Source organism: Gavia stellata, chromosome 9 (assembly GCF_030936135.1).
Source record: "Gavia stellata isolate bGavSte3 chromosome 9, bGavSte3.hap2, whole genome shotgun sequence".
In the NCBI taxonomy this organism is placed as follows: Eukaryota; Metazoa; Chordata; class Aves; order Gaviiformes; family Gaviidae; genus Gavia; species Gavia stellata.
In genome coordinates this window covers 12,534,712-12,558,675 of record NC_082602.1, presented here as the reverse complement: position 1 = coordinate 12,558,675, position 23,964 = coordinate 12,534,712, and the positions used below count along the sequence as shown (strand labels likewise).

At 38.0% G+C, this 23,964-nt stretch overlaps 2 protein-coding genes across 3 annotated transcripts in view; one reads left to right on the top strand and one right to left on the bottom strand.

Moving 5' to 3' along the window:
- Positions 1-3,156, top strand: part of TSPAN14 (tetraspanin 14) — a 39,309-nt gene extending 36,153 nt beyond the window's left edge. For both annotated transcript variants that reach the window (XM_059821000.1, XM_059820999.1), the window contains exon 9: positions 839-3,156. In XM_059821000.1, coding sequence (XP_059676983.1) covers positions 839-910 — 72 coding nt within the window. In that variant the 3' untranslated portion in view covers positions 911-3,156. The remainder of the gene's footprint in view (positions 1-838) is intronic.
- A 3,739-nt stretch (positions 3,157-6,895) lies between these two features.
- LOC104261884 (rap1 GTPase-GDP dissociation stimulator 1) overlaps positions 6,896-23,964 on the bottom strand; it is a 47,971-nt gene continuing 30,902 nt past the window's right edge. Inside the window, 9 exon segments of the mRNA XM_059821321.1 lie at positions 6,896-7,029; positions 8,253-8,381; positions 9,446-9,572; positions 10,485-10,624; positions 14,887-15,012; positions 16,054-16,188; positions 20,164-20,307; positions 20,956-21,081; positions 22,284-22,412. Of these exon segments, the coding sequence (XP_059677304.1) occupies positions 6,896-7,029; positions 8,253-8,381; positions 9,446-9,572; positions 10,485-10,624; positions 14,887-15,012; positions 16,054-16,188; positions 20,164-20,307; positions 20,956-21,081; positions 22,284-22,412 (1,190 nt within the window).

Genomic DNA, 23,964 nt, shown 5'->3' with positions numbered 1-23,964 from the left:
TGAAACCACTTTCAGTCACTTGTATTTTCAAATTGGGTCTTTCTTGTGCATTAGACTATTTCATGGTGGGACTGAGAGTTAGACATAACCTGTCTACTTTTAAAACAAATCTTTTTGGGTTTTCTACAACTTCACCCCAGTCTGTTTTTCTGAGAATGTTGCAGGAAATGTGCTGAGTTATGAAATTATCTTCAATTTTTAAAGGAAGATTTCCCCGAGAACTTGACTGAATGTTAAAATTTAAATTTTAAATGTCTCAGAATAATCTGGGACTTTCTCACTAGTGTTTCTGACAAGAATTTCATTTTAGTACAGGTAATTGTACATTCTATATGTGTTTTAAAAAAGTGATCAGAAAATTGACTGGATTATCCAAACTTGTGGAATGAATGAAAATGCCTGATTTGTAACTTTAACAATAGGTAAGTGTGAGTGTTATAATATTCAAGTAAACTTGGCTAAGTGGATTTCTTCCAGCTCTAGGGTATCTAGAAGCTTATTATTTTGAATGCTTCCGAAGTGTTACATGAAAGCATCTTTTTCTCATGAGTTTTATTTCCTGCAAGATTCTGCTGCCTTTATTTTCTTAGTAATAGCCATGCTTTGATGCATATTCCTGCCTAAGAAATGATATCTGAACCTGCAAACACTTTATGAATGCATATCTTTATTCACAAGAGTAGTTGCACTGACATCAGTACAGTGGAACACATAAGTAGGTTCCCATTCTGCAGTAATGACTTAATGGTAATAGGCTGTAATTCTTAAAAACATCTTGCAGACTGGTAGATTACAAGTGTTTCATCTCACAAATGTTTTGGTTTTTTTGTCTTTTTAGATTTTTGGGATTTTCCTAGCCAGGACATTGATTTCTGATATTGAAGCTGTAAAGGCAGGTAATGCCTTCTGAATATAAAAGCGGACACGTGTTCAAAAAAGTATTCTACAGTTATTGGTCAGACACCAAGGTGGAAGGAAATGCACAGACCATTAAATATACTCTGGTTATAAAAAAGCCTTGTGTGGATTTTACTCTGCTCATGCTTTTTGTTAAAAGCTGGTACAAAAAAAAAATCTCAACACACACCTGTCTACCTTTAGTCTAACAAGACAGCTCAGTGCACAAGCGTTGATCTCCGAGGAAGAAATGGAATTTCCCAAGACATTGGAGGAACAGATTTTAAAGACTGTAGCAAGGAGACATGAAACTGCTGTAAAACTCTTCCCTTGAAGGATTACTGTGAAGATTGTTCTGTTTTCACTCCCATCTGTCATCAATCTCAATCTAATCTTTTCAGAAGGCATGCTGATTTCTTAAGAATCTTGAAATCATTTTATTCTCTACAGTAGATTAATGCAGTCATTTTTTGGCAAGGTGCCCAGCAACAATAATCGTCATGGTATTGGAAATTGGAAAAAAAACCAGTCACATTGTCTAGTTCTATAATTGATTTTTCAGTTGTGCAGAAGTAGGGATATTTCTGTTTGACTGGGAATAACAGATGTCTCAGGAACAGGAACCTGTGCTCAGCATCAGAGCTTGAGTAACCTATATCATTTGAAAATGCAAGCCTTTTCTCAAGAGGGGAAAAATCTGACTATCTATAGCATTATATGTTAGAAATCTCCATTTCAGGCAAGGGGGTGTGAATCCCTGATGCTGTTTCCTGTCTGCAAAAAATGTAAATATTCTTTATTTATAGAAGAAAAAAATCTTTAAAAATGCTTAGCTTTTTATTGATCAGTAATATCTTTAAAAAGTGCTGTCTGCAGAAATTTCAAAATGCAGCTTGTTTCAGTAGGTAGCAAGCATACTATGCTGGCTGTTTGATGGTTTTTGCCTTTCCTCTAGTTTCTCTCACAACTGCTATATTGATCTTGACAAGTCCTAACTGCTAATATCAGGACTGATGAAAAACACTTAAATTCAGCATTAATCCCTACTGAAATCTGTTTTTTAATGAGGAAATATACATTTAGTGAAAGATTAGAGTTGTTGAATTTTTAAATCTTCTGTAAGCTATTGAATAACGAGTTCTGCTTGTATTCAGATACATGGTTCAAGTGCCAGTCACAATATGGTGAACCAGAATGATTTCTTCACAGTAATTTTCTGCATCAGGCTGAACTAGTCCTGCTGAAGTAATTTTTTATTTTTATCAGAAGAAAACTTAAACTCTCTTCTTCCCGTCCTCCCTTCTTGGGGGTTCAGTAGATAGATCTGTAGTTCAGTAAGAGTCCCAGTCATCTTTAAAAGACTGGCATAATATTTTTAGCTTTAAGATAGAAGTATGTGACTGAAAAGTTCTTGGAAGTAACTGTCGCTGTCAGTTTTATTGTGGGCCATATAACTAACATTGTTTACTGCTTCCAGTGACACCAATTTCTTCAGGGAGAGCAGTTTTATTTACAGTGCCTAACATAGTGTAAATTGTAGAAAAGTATATATTTTTATAATGATATTTTACTACATGTAGTCTGCCTGAAGGATTTAATAGTTTATTTCCAAAGTATATGGCTTTCTTAGAAGCCAAACTTTTAAATATCTCTCTAATGTCCTTTTTTCTATTATGCATGCATTAATGAATATTTCACTGGCAAAAGCTGATCAACAGTAAGAATCTTTGTCTGATTGTCCAGACATCCTTCTAGCTTTTAATCTGTGAAGTGCTTCACAGATCATCCTGTACTGCTCATGTGTACTTCAGTTCAGCTTTCATAGTTCTTTTTCTGGCCAGTGATTGAGACACAACAGGAAAAGGAAGCTTGTCTAAGGATGGCTGATTTCCTTACAGTAGCAGAGAACAGTCTGCTATTACTCATCTGAAAAACCTGAAAGTAAAATCGCTAGAAGTGCACTGTGGTATTTTTTAGCTTTGATATACAACAAGGAAACAATAGCAGTAGATCGCTGAGGGGAGAGCAAGAGACATTTCTTCTGTGTAGAACCTTGAATGAGATCTGTATTATTTATATGTTGAATCTAGTCCATTAGGAGCAGCCAAAAATTTGCTGCTGTTACTGCTACTTTGCAAGCAACAAAGCAGCGTCCAGCAACTTTTGCTTTAAACTCTGGTGCTTGAAACTTTACAACACCCCATCAACCAACTTATTCTGTTAAGGTTATATGTAATCTGATGTATGTAAAATGGGAGAAGGATGCTTTCTATTTGTAACTTATTTGTAAAACGTTGCATTGAAAATTGCATCTAGGGAGTTCATTTCCCTTTGCCCCTTTTTGATGCAGAAAGCTCCTAATGCTGGGAAGTAATTTCGGTGGTTGGTGAAAATCATTATGGTGTCAAAGATATCTGTGGAGTTCATGCACTGAAATTAGCTGCGAACAAGAGCCAGTGTCACGGATCAGGATTCCAGCGTCTGCAAATCTTGCCAAGTTGCCTGAAGACAAATGAATACTTGGTTTCTTTTTGAAGTACTGTTTGTATGCAAAACAATCTAATTGAAGTGTTGTCTTTCCACAATTTGTTCTTACTGGCTTTTGCTATATTAACACCAACTTTGTATCAATGCTTCAGTTACCTGGAACTGAATTCAAGAGAGCAAGTTCAATCTATTTGAGGATCTTTAAATTCATGGAGTGATTTGTTTTCACTGTGGATAAACTTCTGTGCTTATTCAGTAACACTTTAAAACCCTGGGGGGTGGTAGGCTGGTTTACCCCTAGACGTTTTGAAGTGCACCGCCATTGGTGTTACACATGGCTGGTGTAATTTCAGACTTGGAATGGGAATATTTTCTTACCACTTAGTTATATTTAGCACCTTCTCTGTGGACCTGCAGTGACTTCATGGCTAAAGATTTAGGTTATGGTTTAAAAGTCTTGTCAGCAAAAGCAGTTGGGTGTGAGCCTGCCTCTAAAGCCTTGAAGGAGAAGCAATTCAATGATCTTGGAATCATTTATCAGGTTTGATAAATTGTTGATGTTGAGAGTTCAGTGGTTGCTTTTGGAACAACTCCACAAACACTACAATGGAAACAAGGTTTTTAATGAAGTCAAATATGAGATCAGACTTGAATAAATAGACTGAGAGAAGGAAACTTTTCAGTGTGATCACTTTTATATCTCAGAAATGAGCACAGTTTATTTCTGTGAAGCAATGTATTTATTTGTCAGTATGTTTGATAGTGCAACTGCCCTTTTGTTTCTATTAATATACCTGCATTTAGATACAGTTTCCCTGTAGAGGAGGATGAATATAAGCACTGAAGAGTGCAGTGACCAAAGGAGCTTCGGTTGCCTCCTGAATACTTCTTCCCAAGGGGTCTTTAGTTTTGGTGACCCTCATACAGTGCTATGAGGATAGACTTGTAGTTCCCATCCATTGAGGTTGATGTGGTAATTGGCTTGTATGTAGAATTGCCTTGTTTTTTGTCTCAGCATTCCATCCTTTGCTCTTCCTTCCCCCTACTGCCTGTGTGTTATCATGGAGCTTGAATGTATTTTAGCCAGCGGAAGGGGACGTTCTGTCTCTTCTTGAGATGGCTTTTCTGAGTGACTTTCAGTATATTTTTTTTCAAGCCTTGAATTTGATAAAATAAAATTTAATGTTTTGTACTCCTGGAGTTTGGTTTCTAAGATTTGTTGCTTCCAGTCACTAGTATTTCCCTCTGTAAGGTTTAGACTGGCTACTGAGACTGCAGTTTGTGGATAACTGCAGAAATGGTAAAGGTCCTCTGGTGTTCATGTGTATATTTTGCTGAAACTAATTCTTGATTATTTTTTTTCAGTCTGGGCTGCTGAATAATAGGTAATACTGGTGCTTTTCTCTCCATTGTTAATGGAAAGCCATGAACAAGTGAAGAGCTGTGGAACTGTGTAGAGAAATTAAAGAAATTATTAAATCTCTGGACACCCAAAAAGTTAAAACTGCTATTTGCACTTTGACTGCCATTATCCACAGTTAACACTCTTGCGATTTGCAGTCTATGGTTTGTCATGTCTGAGCACTGTTCCTGAAACTACTCTTAAGAGTGCAGAAGGGAAGTAACTTCCAGGTTTGAAGATGAGGCTTGCAGAAATAGGTTTGTGTCTGCTTCTTTGAGCTTTTTAATGTTTCTTCAATGTATTGAAACCTGATTTTAGATTGAAAAGGTCAGAGAAATGTTTAACCAATAGATAATGGCTTTATTAGAATAATGCAATATCTGAAATTAAATACTCTAGAATGTTAAGACTAGATCATTTCTGGTAAGAATGACTGACTTAACTTGAATGTGGCTGTTTGTTGTGTGTGTATGTAGAACTTGTAATAGATCCTGATACATCTCATACTAATGCCTGATTTAGGCACAACTCCAGATCTTATTCTGAAGTTGAGATTGTCTGAAGCTATTTCTCATTTTGACATTGGAAATGTGTAGGAAGTCCATATCATTCTGTGCTTTAAGGTAGAGGAAGCTGCACATGTTTCACCTCTTATTTTTCTTTTCTCCTATGTGGTCAAAACCTGTTTGTGTGTTACTCACCAAGTGACTTGTCTGGGGTGGTTTTATGAAATTCTTTCTCAAGAGTACTTCTGAAAGTGATATTTGGTGGTGAACGTAATGGACTAAATAATATTAAGTTTTGCAAGTGGGAAAGCTTTTGGAGGAACAAAGTTGTAATGTTTGTTCACAGACATAAGCCAGTTATACTCAAATTGTTTGCAAAGAGGAGGCCTTATTGACTTTTAAATATTTCCTGCTTTATGACAATTTTTTTAAAGGACAGTAATACTTCTATTTTTTCTCAACAACTTTTACTGCTGGCTTAAAAGTCATTGTTCCTGAGCTCTACAGTATCTACCACTAGAGGGTTTTGAATTTGATCTCCTAGGTCTTGGCAATGTGACTCTGCAACATACTTGCAACTGCTTCAAAAAGTTCCCATAAGAACAGGTTGTGCAATAGATCCTGTTCTTACCTTTTTTATCAAGTGACCACTTTTCAATATGAAAGGTTTCTGTAGAAATGTTCAGAGACATTTATTTTACTACAATTTTTCATTCTCTAAAGTTAAACCCAGGTTCTCTTACTGGAGATAATTTAATGAAATGCCAGCTGCCTCTAAATCTTCACACATGTCCACTTGTAATTTCTAACTAGCTTTAATTTTTATCTTGTCCAAGCACTGTATGGACACTGACTGCAGTTTCTTGTAAACTTTGCTACTACCGAGTCTCGTTCCAGGTTACAATAACTGCAACTCTGAAATTAGGACAAGACCTTGACCTCAGATACTTAGGAATATAGCTTGTGACACTAGCAGGTAAAAACTCAGAGATAGGCTTTAAAATTGGAAATTGAAGGGGGAGTTGGTTTAAAGGTACAGTTTTGTGGTGGTTTTAACATGTTCAGTTAACAGCTGGGCCCACAGGTTGATTCACAATGTGCAGAGGTTGAATTGGTGCCAATTAGCCCTTTGCATTGTTTAAGCTACAACTCTCATCTTATCTAAACCCTCATTGTTTCAGGTTGTGTGATACAAGCTTGAGATTTTTTTGTAATGAGTTTCAAGTCCCATTGATGTAAAAAAGTTGCAAGAGAGAGCCTGATTTGACAAAACCAAGCAGCTTAAATGTGTTACAGAAGTGGTAATTGCCTGATGCTTCTCATGTGATGTTTTCTAAGACCACTTGCTTGACAGGCCTTATTCCTACTGCTGTGTGTTAGCAGCTCAGTGAAGAGCAGCAGTGATGCAAGTATCTGTAGGCCAAATAGATGAGCCAATGAGTATTTTTTTGTATGTACAGCTTCAAAAGCAGGAGCTGTACCTGGGCTTTAGTTGTGTTGGTTATGTGGCAGCATGACGAATACAAGGTAGGGTTGGCAAAGCTGGTGTTTTATTGCGTTTGCCTCAGCAGCAGTGCAGGCTTGCTCTAGGGAAGAAGGGACGCTAGTGGGGTGTCTCTCCTCTCAAAACCTGTAATGTTGTGACAGCTTCCTTGACCACATTTGCATTGCTGTGACTGCAGAGTTGTTCAAGGGTTTCTTGAATCTTGTCCTCTTCTATTTCTTGTCTCAGATCACCTGAATGGGAGATGAAATGCTGACTTTTAGTGACATGCCATGGCATAGTGGCTCACAACAGTTGTTGTAAGGTAAAAGTTTGGAGTACTTGCTGTTTAAAATGAGCTGCTTTAATTTAAATAAATTTCTCTCAATAGATATCCTTTCAGCTATTGAAAGTATGGAACAGGTTAAGATTTTTTTTAAGAACTGATTGAACAGAAGAAAAGCACTTTGAAAATGTAGTACAGGACAAGTTCCAGCATTTTTTTGCCTGTATGCCTTTTGTTAGCCTTTCATGTTAGTAAGACTCAACTCTTAGTGTTACAGTTAGTCTCTAAAGTGCTAAGTATATACACCTCTGGAAAAAAGTCATAGATCACATCTGTTGTGTCAATACTCTTAGTAGTGCTGAAGGATGCAAATGTTTATCCCTATTCCAATATCTGTGTGGCTACAGGGAAAAAATAGAGTATACTGCAAAATCCAGCTTGTCTGCCAATATAAGGTGGCTCCAGGATTTGAAAGGCAGCTCACCTTATGGCAGATCCTTGCCAGTCATTATTTTCAATTTACATGATTTATGTATTAAGGTGTGAGAAACTGGCATGAGATCTTCGGACTCCTGGTTTCAAGGTAGTTGTTTTCAGTTAGTGCTACACATCCAGGATGAGCCTGATCTTGCTCGAAGCATTTTAAGTCTTCCCGAACCATGGGGTGAGAGAAACTGAAAAAATCGTATCCTTCATATGTTTTAGTAAAACTTGCTGTGCAAAGGCAGCATTGCTAAAATTCTGTTTTATCTCACTTCTGGTTTGTTTACAGCATAGGCAGAACAAATGTATGCCTGCCTGTGGAAGATGATACAGACTCTATTTCTTTGAACACAAAAATGCTGTGGTACATACAGGACCTGGGACTGCCAGACACTTGTTTGTGCATGGTGAATTTTGACAAAGATGCCTTTATTCCAAGGCTTTAATTTTGCTATTTCAGGACTTGATTGTGCCACTGACTTGCTGGAATAAAGCCTTTTTTATTCAGCTAATGGTTTAATCAACTTTTCATAAAGAAAGCAGCACTTGACTGGGATTTTTGGTGATCAGTAAAGAATAAACCTCTTTAATATCCTTTACTACTCGCTGAATGCAACATAGTAAGCAGCACATTTCAGTAACAGAAAGCACTTGTGTTTTCATCACAAATATCCATCCTTTATCACAGACAACTTAAAATGAAGTTACCTGAATTAAGAAGACTGCACAAAAGAATCATTGAATTATATTTCACCTCAGGACTTGTATTATCATCTTGTAGAAGTCTGTGTAAGCTTTGAACTAGCTGTGATTCCTTAAAAGATTCTTCAAGGGTTTCTGAAAAATAAGTAAGCAAATACCTGAGCTGTTACCTGAAAAGAAGCTAGAAAGTGAACATGCTTGCTTTTTAAAAACCCTGACTGGCTTCATTTCAAACTGGCTATACAGGGATGTCTTGGGCATCTGTTTTCTGTACTGGGGAATTTCTGTATTTTCTGTACGGTGTTTCTTCACTGGCCTCATTCTGGAAGAGAGAACCTGCATACTGTAGATTGTATAAAATGACTTCATAATAGATTAAGATTAGCAATGAACAGTGCTAGAAATACTGATTCACATTACTTGTCCAATTGAGTTTGAGAGCCTTAATGGTGGACTAAGCAGTAAAATGGGCTCTTTACTGTCTTGCTTGTTGGTATAGGAAATTCCAAATTTCAAGTTAACTATTTTGTTACAACTTATCTTTTAATGTATGTAGATTTGTGGAGATTGTCTTTATTGTAATAAATTGAGACCCATTTTCAAATGTGATCAGTCATACAGGAAAAATTGAAAAAATGATACTCAAATTCTCTGAAAACTAGCTCAGTAAAAGTAGTTAGAACCTTAATAGTTTTCTCACTTGTTTCATTTGTAGCTTCTACAAGGTCCTTTTGTCTATGCTTCTGTTTTATTCTCCCCTGTGTTCAAATGTCTGTCTTCTGAAGATTATTTCCTTCGTTTATAGTCTTCATTGACCATTCAAGTCCATAATTTGTCCTTAATTTTTTTCTTCGTTTAGACTTTCTCATCTTTTTCTCTAGTCTTCATCTCTACTTTCCTTCTGTTTTTTCATGTAGGTTTCTAGCATCATACCATGCTACTCAACAGATTATGCCTGTCCACACAACCTGATCATTTGACTCTGCCCTTAAAAAAAAAAAAACCAAAAATTTTCTGGCAATTCCTGAAGCCTATTGCTTTTGTGATCTTCTGGATGGCTGACCTCCTTTATTTCATGCTGAAGAGCTAAATCTAGACAAACATGCTTTTTCTTACGTGTTATGTAGAATCGAGAGGTTGACAATGTTTCTTAATAGTGAAGGATCTTGCACAGATAAATGCTTTTGGGAGAAAAATACCTAAATCGATTGCAGATGCTGTTGCCAAGGCATTCAGAGCCTCATTCTGCATGGCAGCATGTTCGCTTGTTGTCATGGAAACCAGATGCTTCACTCCTTGTGCCTCCTGGATGGCTTTGACCACTTCCTGTTAAAGCAAAGGTAAAATATCACAGATAGAAATCTGACTTATGAATAAAGTAGAAGGAAGAGAGAAATGAGATGGCACTCTTCACCCTCTGAATAACTCGAAATGATTTGCCTGCTGCAGTGCAAACTGATGATATTTGAAGACTACAGATAACATTTCTTTTGTCACTGATCATGCATGTCTGCTTAGGGCTGGTCTAATTTACTTGGAATATCAATACTTACAATTATGTATATGCATATCTATAAGATAAATATAGATATATTTTTGTCTCAAGTTTTAGTTTGACTTTATTCCAATTTTTCATTTCAAGTCTTCAAACTAGCAAAGATTAGCTTTGATTTATTGAAGCCTGCGCAGATGGTATCTACTTTTTATCACTACTTCAAAGTAAAGCACGGTTGGGTTGCCTGTGTATAATAGCATGATTTACAAGAAACAGAAGCCTGTTCTAATATGCCGGCAGATACAGATCATGCTAGATTCATCCATCACTAGGTAGATAAGTGGGCTCTTTGGAGCTTCTGGAGGACTGCTGTTAGGGATGGGTCTGGGTAATCTTTGCCATTTTAATTTGAAATTTGAAACTAATATTTATGGAAATAGAAAAGCTTTACCTACTTACCATTTGTCAAGCCTTACTCAAGCAGGGTAAAAGTTAACAAGTGACAGTAAGTAACCATGTTGCTCGTTTCTGTGCAGTATCAGTGGCTATGGAGAGCACTGCTTTTCTGCTCGCCTCCCCCTTATTGGTATTGAGGCAGACTAGAGGGTGTTTTACTGTGAACTTTCATGTTTTTCATGATAAAGCTGTATGCGCTGTTTAACACTTAACCCCTAGCTATATTGACAAGCTTTAAAAATATTTAAGGATAAAGTAGAAACATATCAGACCAATAGCTCTCATACTTGGGATCTGTTGTGACGCAAGATCGATGCTAGCAGCCGATTTGCTTCTCCATGAACACCGCTGTGGTCGTTAGCGTTGCACCACTGTACAAGTCTGTTGAGCAGCATGGGGTCTTGGCCCAAGATTTCAGCTGCATCAGCTGAAGAGAAAAGCATCATTAGGAGATATTAAAAATAAGACTTCTCAGTCTTTCTGCTAGAGAAATGTGAATGTAGAAGTAGCCAGGACCACAGGCCTGAGCTCAGTATCCTTTGAGAGCTGTAACTAAAGCATTGGGCTTCTAAGGGATGTTGGAAATCTTTACCTGAGGAATGCCAGTTGTGTTAGGGCAACTCCTGGAGATAAAGAAGAAAGTAAGCTGTTCCGATAGACCTATCTTTTTAAAGTGGCTGCTGAAGCAGGGCTTAAAATGAGCAGCTTATCTTTGAAAGCAAATACTCTGTTGCTGTACCGAAATCTTCATGAGGACTGTCCCTTTCCCGCTTGGTTTCTTGCACTTGCTCTTTGAGCCCTGCACAGATGGGCTCTTCAGAGTCTCTTCTTGCTGTTTCCGTGCTCTCAGTAATGGTGATAATTACTGTTGGAAGCATGTGGGAAGCAAAGTCTTAGTACAGAATTGCAGCATGTCTGTAATTGTATGTCTCGGGTATTAAGAATGTGTGTTAGACTGTGTATTAGGCATAATCAAAACTTCCCCCCGAGTTTAGAGGAGCCTTTTAATTTGCTTTCCCCTGTGTTTCAGGACCCCTATCTCAAGACTTGCTAGAATTATTCGTCTGTGTGGTTGACATTTGGAAAAAACCGTACTAGATAACTTTTCCGAAGAACTGGAACTCTAATGATATGCTGTGGTTTAAGGCTTGTTGCCACTAAGGGGGACTACTCCCAAAGCTCTTAAAAGTTCAGTTGCAAAATGAACTTTACTCATGCTCTCAATATTGCATCAGTCTAAGACATGGTTGCACATGAGTCTTATTGCAGTTTAATAATGCATCTTTAAAGGGCTGTGGATCAAAAGTGATTAAATGGTGGAAAGTGATTTCCTAGCAAAGGAAAAACGCAGATATAAGGGCACTGATGACTGAAATACTCTGTATTAACCAAACATGTTAAGCAGGAGTTCAGCCCTGAGAACATCCTGGTAAATACTGCTTCAGTAATTTCAGTTAGTTGATTCTGTTCAGTACTTAAGACTTTGAAATTCTACATCTTGGTTCAGCTGGAATTTTCTTCCAAGTGAAGGGTACCAGGAGAAAAATACGTAGTAATGTGCACAACTTAAGCTGCCTTTTTGTAGGAATTAATTGCTCATCCATTCGGATTTGAGGACAAAAGAGCTGTTTTGTAAACTGCCAAACCGCTGTTTCTGTGTGTTCCAGCTGATCGTGAACTGAAGATATAAATGCGCAGCACTTGCAACTGGCCGGCAAGAGTAGTCACAGGACATGCTCACTTTTGGTGTAGAACTATTCTATTTGCAAAAATATACTGTGGTTATAAGACTTAAAATTTAGGAGTCCCATCTAGTTATTTGTAATTAAGGGGTTTTCTTGTTGACTTCATTTGGTCATCTTGAGTCCTGTCCCATGCCCACCCCCCATCCCTTGATGCTGGAGGGCCAGAGCAGATGAGCATGAAATGTGTGTTGTGTCCTCTGAAGAAGGAAAGATGTGGTTAAGGCCTTCATGAGAAGTGTATATTCCCTAAGAAGGGCTATAAATGGTCTGTGAGCTTTTTTTCAATCTTTTTCTGCTTTTCCAGTCTTCAGTTCTAGGCCTGAAAGAAGGTAACTAGGGACATAGCTGCTCCTTCGGAAGCAAATTCAGAAAGGGGAAAAATGTGGGGAAAAGTCTGCATGGTTTTAAGATACTGGAAAGATTGCCTCTTGGAGCTTTGCTGAAGCAAAGACTTGAGGAAGAACCAACATTAATATCTGGAACAGAAGGGATAGGTTTGGCTGATAGCAGCATCACCCTGCTCCTGTTTCTTTATCTGTCCCTTTCTGTTTGTTGCATTTGTTTTGAAATACTCTGGAAAGGGTCAAATAGAGCGTGCACCAGAAGTGCAGTAAACCACATGATTACTCTGGATATTTTGCAGAAACTGTAAGTCAACCCAAACTCTTTCGATTTTGGGGAGGAACACGAAGGATGGATGCTTCCTTTTTTATTTGTCTGGTACACTAAGGAACAATCCACAGATCAAAATCACACAAGGAATCTGGGAGCTTCTAGCCTAGTTGAACGTGTTTGTTTTGAGATAAGTTACTTGTTGCACAACCCCAGGAATATTGCCTCCTGTAACAGAAAGGCTTTTGTTTCTAGGTCAGATGTTTACATGTCAGTCTGAGGAGAATCATGGTAATCCAGTTTAGTACAGAAAGCTGAAAGAGGTAAGAGGGTGGTGAATGGAACCAGTCTAAGAGGTTTGTTCAAAGGAGGCATCTTAACCCAGTTTGACAGGGACTTCCTGATGTCTACCAGCAATAGAGCTCTTTGAGATAAAACCCAACTAGTTATTCTTAACAGGAACAGGAGGACCCTTTGATTTACAAAATGCCAAATTTGAATAAATGGCATGTATGAATGAACTTTCAGTTGAGCTGAAAGTCCTTTGGCTGTTCAAGTACACAAATTCTGCTGCTGCTCTGAAGCAAAACAGTGGAAAACCCAGGAGTTAATGTTAACATCTTTTTAGTGTAATGAAGCTGACAGATTTGACTGCAGTTTTCTGTAGTTAAAAAGAAACCTACCTCTTATAGTCTGTAGGCCTCAGTGTGCCCGGTGATTGTCAGGGTAATGAATTTATGCTAGATAATGCAATTAACTAATTTATTGAGGACTTCTTAGTAGATGTGTATTCGTAAGAGTTTCAGGCTGAGTTAATTAAAGGCAGTGTTAGCTCATAGGTAAACAGAAAGTAATTAAAGGTGGGAGAATTGTGTGCTTATAGGCAGGAATGAGTAAACATTGAATAATCTTGTACATCTTTTTTTTTCTACTCTACACTTTGATATCTCTATTGCTTCAGATTTAGAAGTTACACCATTTTTGTGCCAAATTCTGACTTCATACTACGGCTGGTAATAGCATTGAGTGGAAAAAAGATAATTCATATTTGATAATTTAGATCTGTGTTATTATGATATCTCAATTTTAAAAGCTAAATGGTATCACCGTCACAATTCAGATATAACTTTGGAGAAATGACCTTTTAAAGACTTTCTTCAAAGCCTGAGAGGAAGAAAAGGCTAAGTTTCTGTGTATCTTGCAATGTTCATTTCCTACCATGGTGAAATATAAGTGAAAGCAGCTTCTTACTGGACTGGAATCAGTGCAAATTATACAAGTGCTAGATTTAAATTTTATATCATACATGCTCATTTGAAAAAGGGTGCAAGTAGCTGCCATATCAAAGTGGTGTCTGCAGTGGTTTAAATGAGTGCAGCATGGAATGTAGGAGAGTGAGGTTTTCTCCCCTTTCATATAACCAATGAATCTGTGATGGTAATTTTTCTGTACCGTCAGTTCCCATTGCAAAATGGTCATAACTTCTCTGATTCTATTTTTTACCTATTTCTTGTCATTCCTGCACATTAAGGTGGTCTGTACTGACTAGTGTTCTGAACAGGTGCTCCAGTGATATGAAAGAATTAGAACACATTGTTATAACAAACAAAACCCCACAACACTTGTTTTGTGTTATACTCTGGTAAGAAGCTAGATAAGTCTAAGGATAAATTAAGATATTGTAGTAGATCTTAACGTAATTCTGACATTATGCATGTTTCTCGAAATGGAACTACGTGTACAGAGCGAGTATTGTTGCGTTGCATACCCACCTTTGTGTAAAACTGAATTAAGTGCAAGCAGACAATCCCATATTTCAACATGCAAAGTAGATTTAATGTGAGCCACACCAGCAAGATAAACCTGGCAACCATGTGTATAGAGAGACTGTGTGACTGGTAGAAACTAATTTCTCCTGCCTCTCTCCACCCCAGCTCCCTTTTGATCCTTTTATATTCACCAGTTCTTCTATTGATTTGCTTTCTTATGATTTAGCACTGAAAATCCATAGCCTGACTCTTTACCATTGTATTTACGCCTTGCTGGTATATCTCTGGTGGAAAACACATCTCCCTTTAGGCCTTTGCCATGTCTCACTGACAACTGCAGATTCTTCCATTTGGTTTGTTTCTTATCTACTTCTGAGGCTGACTGGTCATTATGGAAGGCTCGCAGCCTCTGACAGTCATCTCTGTTGGATCCTCTCCAGATTAAGTGGAATTTGGTTAGCAGGACACTTAGCCTGTAGTCTCCTTGCACATCTGTAGTCTTGCAGGGGGAGGGCAGGAGGGAGGTGTATAGTTGACATAAGCAAACATTAGCAACTCCCTACCTTGACCATCTGCTAACATCCGTAGTGTTCCAAGAAGTTTAAACTGCACAGGAGGCATCTTTGACCTTAGAAGTGCCTGAATCTGTTCTGCCACACCTTCCTCCAGCATTTGAACCTTGTTAACAACTAGAAAATGGAAAAAAATATGTTGATGTGAAGGTCAGTAACTACACAAGCATCTGAAAATACAGATATGACATAACTTTTGTTCTGAATTTTATGCTCTGTTATGCTCTCAGCAAAATGTGCACAGTCTACAGGTGCACATCTTTTCAGGTGGAGCTTGAGTGACTCTAGTTATACTTACCTTTTTGTAATTGGTTTAAAAGTTTCTCATTTTGCTTTTAAAGGTATAGACTAAGAAAAATCCTGATCACAAGCTCAATGAGGGGTGGTTGCACCTTGGAGTTGGATAGCTTTTGGGATGGAGGTGTGTTTTGGTATTATAATGAGTAAAGTTCACAAAAAGGATAGTATTTTGCCAAAAAATCACAGACTGTTGGTTCAGGGTAGTAAATATGTGGCTCAGGGTATTAAATATTCAGCTTGTCTGTTACGTAGTACCTTCCAGTTCCTGTCTTATTACAGAGCCTGTACATGGCGTCTTCACTCCACTCCACCCTCTGTGCAGTTTCTTAGAGTCACCAAACCAAGCTCCCCTGCTGTTGCCAACATCTAAGGTGGCCTATGGAACTTCTGTGGGATGGGTTCCTTGCATACCCACCACATTCCACACTGAAAGTTTCTTCACTGCTGTACCTTTCCTTAAAATGCGAATATAAATTTAATTTCCAAGTTATCTCCACCGATATTTCCCCAGAAATCCCTACTGGCTGTGATGTGATAGCTCCACCCCATATGCTGTATTTTAAGCTATAAACCCTGTTCTGCATTTTTATCTTGGAATTGCTGTATGCTGTTAATATGAAACCATTTCAGCAGCTGGCAAGGAGATGACACCTAATTATATTTAGACCCTTTATGTAGATGAGAAGTCCTGATGAATTATTCAAATATTTATGTCTCTGCAGGGAGGAGAAAAGGTCAATTGCCCCCCAAAATACAAGGGACTGGAATTGGTGACTTGGACAGAGCTGCACAGATCTCTGTTAAATGACCTATCTTTACAAAGAGTCACAGTAAGTCAATTGTCTTCAAAGTCTGTACCTGGTATAGCAAGGTTTCGAAGTGCACTGAGTGCAGCATGTTGAACAGAGACATCCCCACTCTCTACATGTTTCTCCAAAAGATCCAGAAGCTGATGTATGACTCCCAGCTGTACCATTCGTACACAGTTGCCATCTAAAGAGACAAAACCAAGCAGGTGAGAGAGTTAAGAAGCACAATGATAGAAATTAATCATGCAAGGGAGTCTCTTGCCTTGACTGTTTTCTTGTCCTGATAAGATTGAGACTGTAGCTTTTTCATTGTTTTTTATAACCTTCAACTCTCAAGAGATAAGTGGGCATCAGCAATCTGTGAACTGATGCTGAGACACCCTCTAGTAAAGCTTAGCTTGAGAGAGCTTTTAGGGACCGTTGCTGTCAAATTCAAAACAATGTTCTCCAGTCAATTTCTTCCTGAATAATCTATTTTCCACTATATATATGTGGTGCGATACTGGTGGCATTTTCCATTTCTCCACAGGATAGCTTTAATACTCCAATTTTGCTATTCTAGTTGTTTAAGAGACTATGTGAGACTAGGGATCTTATCCAGCAATGGTGAGTCTGATTTGCTATTTTTGTACTGCTGTTACTCCTTGTATTCAATCAAATAACTTGTCATTAATCATCAAAAGAATCGGGCCTAGGTTTTTTTACTTGTTTTTAGAAACCCTCTCTCTGAGATGAGAAGTCTAATTGTGTTGCAGTCATATGAAGCTAGGAAAACGTGAGTTGACCTAGAAAGTTCTGATCTGCTTAATGCTGGTGAAAGAACAGATTTGTACATTCCAAAGAACTACCATTTTGCCCAGTACATGCTCTGCAATATTTTGTCAGTGCATGTCTGTGTTTCCCTCTCTCTTTGAGAACTTGCTCTGCAGATGTGACAGCCCTTTTGTTATCAGAAGCTACTTAGCTCACCTTGATAGGAAATGAGAAAGTGTTTTCCTAAAGAGCAAAAGGAAACCCTGCATATTATGGTCTGCATCCTTCCTGAAGGAGGTGTTTTGAAGATGCCGTTTGTCAAATATTTTTCTTATATATTTCATTATACCTCAAGAGAAGCGTATTCCTGACACTGGTCAACATTTCCTGTTACTATGTGAATGCTGTTTGTTAAAACATGGCAAAACAGTGTGAATGCTATATAGGAAGACCACATCTTCACCTGGGGTAAACAATTATTTGTGGAACTATACAGACTTCATACAAATATAGAATCTGGCCGAAAGTAGCTTTAGGTGCTTCTCGTGGTACTAATTGCATGCCTAAGATGTAGAGACTTCTAATTTTTCTGTCTATACCTCTTAAAAAATGGCTATAGTAATTTTAACATCTTTGCTGGTTTGAATGCTATTTCCACCCCAAAGTAGTAGAAACTCCTCCATGTTGTCCTTTGAACCACTGTCCTACTATTCCTCTAATCTTTTAGCATTTCAGTTAGTAGCATATTTTTCCCTTGTTTTGTTACATATGTCAAATAAGAGTTTGTTAAATGCTTATAAAATGTAAGTGGGTATTTTCATAAGAGAACTGTCAGTCTGTGAAATAGTTTCAATTCTACTCATGCAAAAATCTTTTGATACCAATTTATGCATACATTTTCTAAAGCTGATGTTTTTGTTTGTGATTCTTCAAATGTTCTGTTGCCTGGTCCTAATGATTGGAGATAAGAGTATATGAGGAAAATTGCCCAGTCCTCTTTAGGAATAGGTTCTCTAGGAACAGACCATCTCTTCTGGTCTGACAATTCTACAGGCAAATACTTTGATCTTCCTGTAGACTAACCTTAATTGAACTTAATTTCTCTTCCCCCACCTTTCAAACAAAAGAATGGCAGAGCATTTTTTCCTCTTGTGAAGTGCGAATAGGCAGAACCCATTAGTGGTTGCCTTGCTTTGATTGTTACAGAGCTCCAAATTAGTTTTCTCTCCTATGGATTTTTGCTTGGATAGCAGCAGAACCTTCAATTTAATGGCTTATCGTTAAAGTCTGATAGGAACGGCTACTTTTGTAGCTGCAAAAGCTGTCTGTCATCTTTTCACTGCCTCAGAAGTCATTTGATGCTGAGATCAGATTTCCATAGGATTTTTTTTTCTTAGATTAAAGGCTGCGCATACATCAGTGGTACATATTGGGGCCTGAAAGGGATTATTCACTTTTTCCACACGAAACATCTAATGGGGTTGTGGGGGAGACGGAGGCAGAAGAGTGAGTGACAAAGCAAGCCATTCAGCTGAATAAATTGATAATAGCCAGTTTAAAGGCACCGAGGGCATTTCTGTGGCCTTTGTAGAACCATGATGCACAATGGCTGATTCAGAACAAGGTATAAGACAAGGAAGAGAGGGAGTCTAGAAAGGATGTGGGGGGGGAGGTGGAGAGATGTGTGTACGATAGCTTGCTTTAAAAAAAAAAAACCCAAACAGATGAGACTGACTAGCTAAACATTCAGGCAGATCTGAGGGAATCTTTTATGATAATTAAGCACAAAATAATGCAGAAAGTTGAGCAATGCTGAAAAAGCTCCTTTTTGTTGAATTTGAACCCAGTACAGTAGCCATCAGTGAGAAAGGACAGAAATTGTGGTGGGGTATCTTCTGACTGATTCAGCACAGCATGCCTTCCAGGAGTCTGAGTCTCTCTCTCTGTTTCTCTCTGCATAGTATTAAGGCTTATTGCTTTCTATAATAAGAAAGTGTGAAGGATAAAATGGCTTATCTTGATATTTATTTTTCCCCCTGATGTGTCTGAGTAATCTTCCCTTCCTAAAAGTAACTTAAAACCTGAAACATCGATAACTGTATGGTATTTTTTTGTATTTCTAACAAATGTATTTGCCATGAAATATTTGCAGTCTCCTCTCTAATAATGTGTGATTTAGGAAAAAAAGTGTGAAAGCTTGCATACCTGACCACCCTATTATTCACAATTGTGTCCCTCAAAATACTTCAGTATCATTAGCATCTGTAACTTAAAGGTATGCAAGTCTGCAGAAAAGCAAGAATGTTACTGTTTCAGAGCTAGGGAGCAATGGTAGTGTTGCTTTTCTCTCCACTCACAAACAGTGGCTTTCTAGCTTTGGAAGGTAGGGAATGACCAACCTTACCTTTTTTTGTAAAATTAGTAGTAACCATTGCTCCTTTCTCTGTAGCTGCATGTGATGGGATGTGATACAAGTACCAACATTCTGGGAGATGATGCCACATCCCTTAGCAAAAAAAAAACTTCTGCATGTACTTATCTGTGGCATAATAAATAGAGATAACAGCTCATATCTGTTTATAATTAGCCCTGAAGTGAACTGTTCTGTCTTTGGGGAGATTAGAGTCAATGATGACTTAAAAGAATGTTGTAGTTATTAATTTAAGATCTTTTAAATTGTTGGTTGCTTTGGAATTGGGGGTGGTGGGATGCAGTACAAGTGTCTAGTTCTTGATGTTTTATTCTTTAATCTCTATTGCCTGAAATACCAGGGCCGCCTAAATTAAGTCGCTGTTAGGTCTTTAGCCTTTGTGTTGTTCCTGAAATCACCTTAAAGACTTAGTGAAAAATCTGGGTCAGCAATGTGTGTAGTCTGTTCCTAATAGATAGATGCAGAACTTTCTTGTAATGTAAGTTCTTGCATTTCATTTGTTAATCCAAATGTTTGAAGTGTGTACGCATATTTAGAAGATTGAATGAGGAAACATGAGTAGTTCAATACCATGTGAACTTAATCTGAATTAGCTTTAAATTTAAAACTGGCTCTTAAGCCAGCTTTGTAAGTGAAGTTATACGAGCAGGGTGTGAACTGACAACCACAGGTACAGCTACAGTGGCCTGAAGTTCTTGTGCTTGCATTTTCTGTTCTGTGCAGGAGGAGTCACAGTGGTATTAGATGACTTGAGGCAACATGTATGTGCTTGAAGGGAAGCATGGCAATGTGAGCACTAGGCTCCTAGAAAAAGTGTGGTGTCTGAGAAGAATTCCCCTAAGGATTATGAAACAGGTTGCAGATGTGTTCCTGTTAAGGAAATGAAAGCAACAGAGCAGATGGCAGCTTCTCTGCTAAGGGGGCTTTTTGATGTTTCTTTAGGTATCTGGACTGTCAGTATTCCCTCTTTTTTACCTCCAAGAAGCAGAGAGACAATGAGATCTGATGCAGCCTTCACAATGCATGTATCTTCGGCTTGTGAACTACCCTGGAGCCTCAGCAGGATCTCGGACAGCACCTCTTGCACGCCTGCCTCCACCAACTGCACTTTCAGAGCATCTGTAGAGATCACAGTAAAAGCACACTAAAAGCTTCTTCAGTCTTTGAAGTGTTTCAAACCAGGAAGCTAAATCCTTGAACTTTAGCCAGTCTTTCTTCAGGTGCAGTCACTTCTTTCATTTTGCTTGTAACAGACATTCTGGTGCTAGGATGACACCAAGGCAAAATGAGCAAAGTTTCCGCATTGATCTCTGACATTTCTTGTATTGTCAGTCATGAGTTTTCATTTCTTTAAAATCTGTATCAGGTATCTAGATATTTTTAGTGGATTCTTGTCAGTGCTTGTTACAGCACTGCTTAGGCTAGACATCTTCTATGATATTTGATTGTCATTTTTTTATATAAAAACAATCTGTCTAGTCTGCTTTCCTGTTACACACCATGGAGAATGAGTTTGAACCTGCTGTCTTATGGGTCCACTGAAATGGAGTGGAATGCTGTGCTCTCCCTCCCTTTCTTTGTTGTCTCATTTATTAAGGTTCAAAGTTTTGCTCAGGCCAGGATTTCATATGTTCCTAGTGGCTTATTTCCACTGAAGGGATTGCTGGTTCCATTAGTAGGATCCCATGGCAAACTCAGAACCCAGAGCTTAAGCTAAGGACCAGTACCCTGTCTCCCCTTATTCCCCCAAGCTGAAAGGAGCCTTACCATTTTCTGCAAGTGCTTGCAGGACCTCAAAGACAATTTCTAACCTCTCATGGTTCTCTGCTCTTCTCAGTTGTTTCACCAGCTGTTCAGCAACCTTTGTCTTGCTTAGAGCTTCCTTGGCTGTATCTGTGTATATGATAAAGTCAGGATTTTGAATGTTTGTCTGATTAAATGTTAAAAGTGTATCTCCCTGTAATCTGAGGTGATTAGACTACTTTTTAAAATGTTTTTTTCTGTTTTTATAGCTGCTTCTGTTCCTTTGGACAGCACTGAGACAGCAAAACTCTACTCCATCCCTTCTCCCCTCCACTTTCTTTAACACTATTTTTGTGTAATTCCTGTAGCTATGGCCAAATAGAACTGCCAAATTAATCCTAGCTTAATTCCACTGACTCTTACAAATCCATCTGTAGTATGATTATTTAATATATCAAATTGGTACATGCCAGTTTGCTATAGTAGTCTATTTTCTGCCTTGATGAGATAGTTCTGGTTTTGCTGGGATCGTAAACATCTGCAAGATGTATGTTAACAAAGATCAATTTTTTTTAAAGCTTGCTGCTGTCTGACATAGAACACATTTGAATGGCGTGTGATATTAAGTAATATAAGAGATCTATAGAAGACAGACATCACTAGAGAATGATGTGACAGTGTGATAGCATACACCCTTCCCTGCATCTCCCCCTAAATGCAGGAAGCAGTAGATCAAATTGTAGTCAGACCATATACAAAGTATGATAATATTTGTCTACTTGGTCTTTTTCTTCCATCTCTACTTACAACTTCTGTAAATTAGGGCAGCTATATTTTAAATCAGTGGAGACACCTTTGCTTTGAAAATTTTGTAAATGAAAAGGGAAGCTGTTTCATTAAGGTATATAAACTTAATTATTAAATAGAAATAAATATTTAATAAATTAGTATTTAATGTACCAATCTGAAGTAGTTGAAACTGTCAATTTACCACATGAAGCTATACCCTCTGTTTTTTTTCTGGGTCAAAAGCTGTCTATTAAATCTTAATTATTTTAATATATTACCAGTAATTGCTGGTACTCCAGGAAAGAGTAGTTACTTCTCCAATACAGATACTGTGGCCAGTTGCTGATTAGGTATCAGTAGTGTTTTAAAAAAACAAAACCCAAAACAACCAACCAACCAAAAAACCCAAGCCCCCAAATAACCCAGCAAAAACAAACCCCCACAAAAACCCCAAAAACAAAAGAAAAACCCACATAAACCTGTGGGCATTCTGCATGTACATGGAAAGGCAGTGATGGTGTAAAGATGATATTTTGTTCCAAGATACATAAACATTTACTTACCAAGGTCTGCAAGGTTGCATAAGGCCAATAGATCAACATGGACAAGTGGTTCACTCTCTGCATAATCAGTTAATATTCGGACTAGTGATGTGATTACTCCTATCTTCACCAGCTCTTCCTGAAGATCCCCTGGTAATAGTAAGCACAGAAGTTAAAGGTGATTAAATAGGGACCAATTAAATAAGTAAAAAGGGTCCAACTGAGATGCTTTGCAGCAAGATAATCTGGTTCTTTCTCATACTGTTAGAATTTGTACAGCAGGTTCAGGCTAATGTGTGTGTTTGGGAAATGCAGGTTCAGGACAGTTTTGCTAAACCTCCTGCTTTCACTCAAATTAAGCCACTGTAAAAATATATAAGGGCAATTGCATGAGCATCTCTGCTACTAGTGCAGCTTCTGAAGCCTGGGCTGTTCTAAAGATGGACTGTATCTTTTGGTATGTATCTGAAAACTGAGTGAGGAATAGACAGTTGGCTTATTTCTCTCAGGGAATGCGAATCTCAGCCTTATTATCACATGGCTTCTTTTGTTCTGAAGGGCAAGGAGATGGAAGGGGCTAGAAACCCAAGATAAAGCATAGTCTAGTGATGACTCTGCTTTCAGGGGTCAACAGTGTTCTGACTCATAGCAAATGTCCATATACCTGCTTTTTGCATGTTAGAATAATGATTCTTTTTGTTTCTTAAAAATAAATTTTTGTAGAACAAGACACTTTACCAATACCTGGGCTATTACAAGGTACCACTGAGAGACTGCTTTGAAGTTCCTCTAGGGGTATCATCCTTTTTCAGTTTTTTGAATGTTAGTTGCTCAGCATTTAGGGAGTCTTGGAGTGCTTGAATTCAAGGTATCTTTTGGAATTTTTATAGGCTAAGTAAGGTTCTCAAGCAGGTGTAAATTCATGTGACTTCAGGGAAGTAAACAAAACAGAGTAAGTAAAAATTAATTTAGTTCTAGTTTTAGTATACTGGCTACACTTGCCTCCATCCACATGCAGAATTGCTGAGGAAAACACTGATAACTGTTTTCTTTCTTTTTGTAGATTGTCTTGTAATGAATGAAAGCTTAATATCTAAAATTACTTTGAGAATGCCAAGAACTATGAAATAAAAGTGACAGTTGCTTAACACTACAATGACATTGCTTTTGCAGCAGTGTCTTGCTGAGAGCTAGGTTGCAACTTGGATGACAGCATGTATGACAGACACCAGAAAGTGTCTGGGTGCTATTGTAGCGTATACAATTGTAATTCAATCAGGGAATCAGTGAAGTTATTTTTTCTATAATGTATTTATTGCTGTGTTAGTAATAGAAATTATTAAAGTACGTATCTTGTAGTCACAGTCATCTTGTCAAATCTGTGCTGGGACTGTGTTCTGACAGAAGTGAAGCAGATATGCAGTGTGGCCATATGGCTGTAGTAATGCTGTTGTACAGTAGTTGCATGAGCCTTGTGTGTAATCATATGGGGAAGTTTTTTAGACTATTATGTGGCATTCCTTGGCAAATACATCTAATTTGCAGGGGACTAGTAGAATCTGTATCAGGTACCTATCATGCTTGGATTTCGTAGGAACAGTGTAGGGAGGCAAACCTATAGCATTCTAGGTAAAGCTACACAGGTTCACACTGGAAAGATAAGAGAAGGTAGGTTGAAGGCAGAGGGAAATAGATAGAAGAT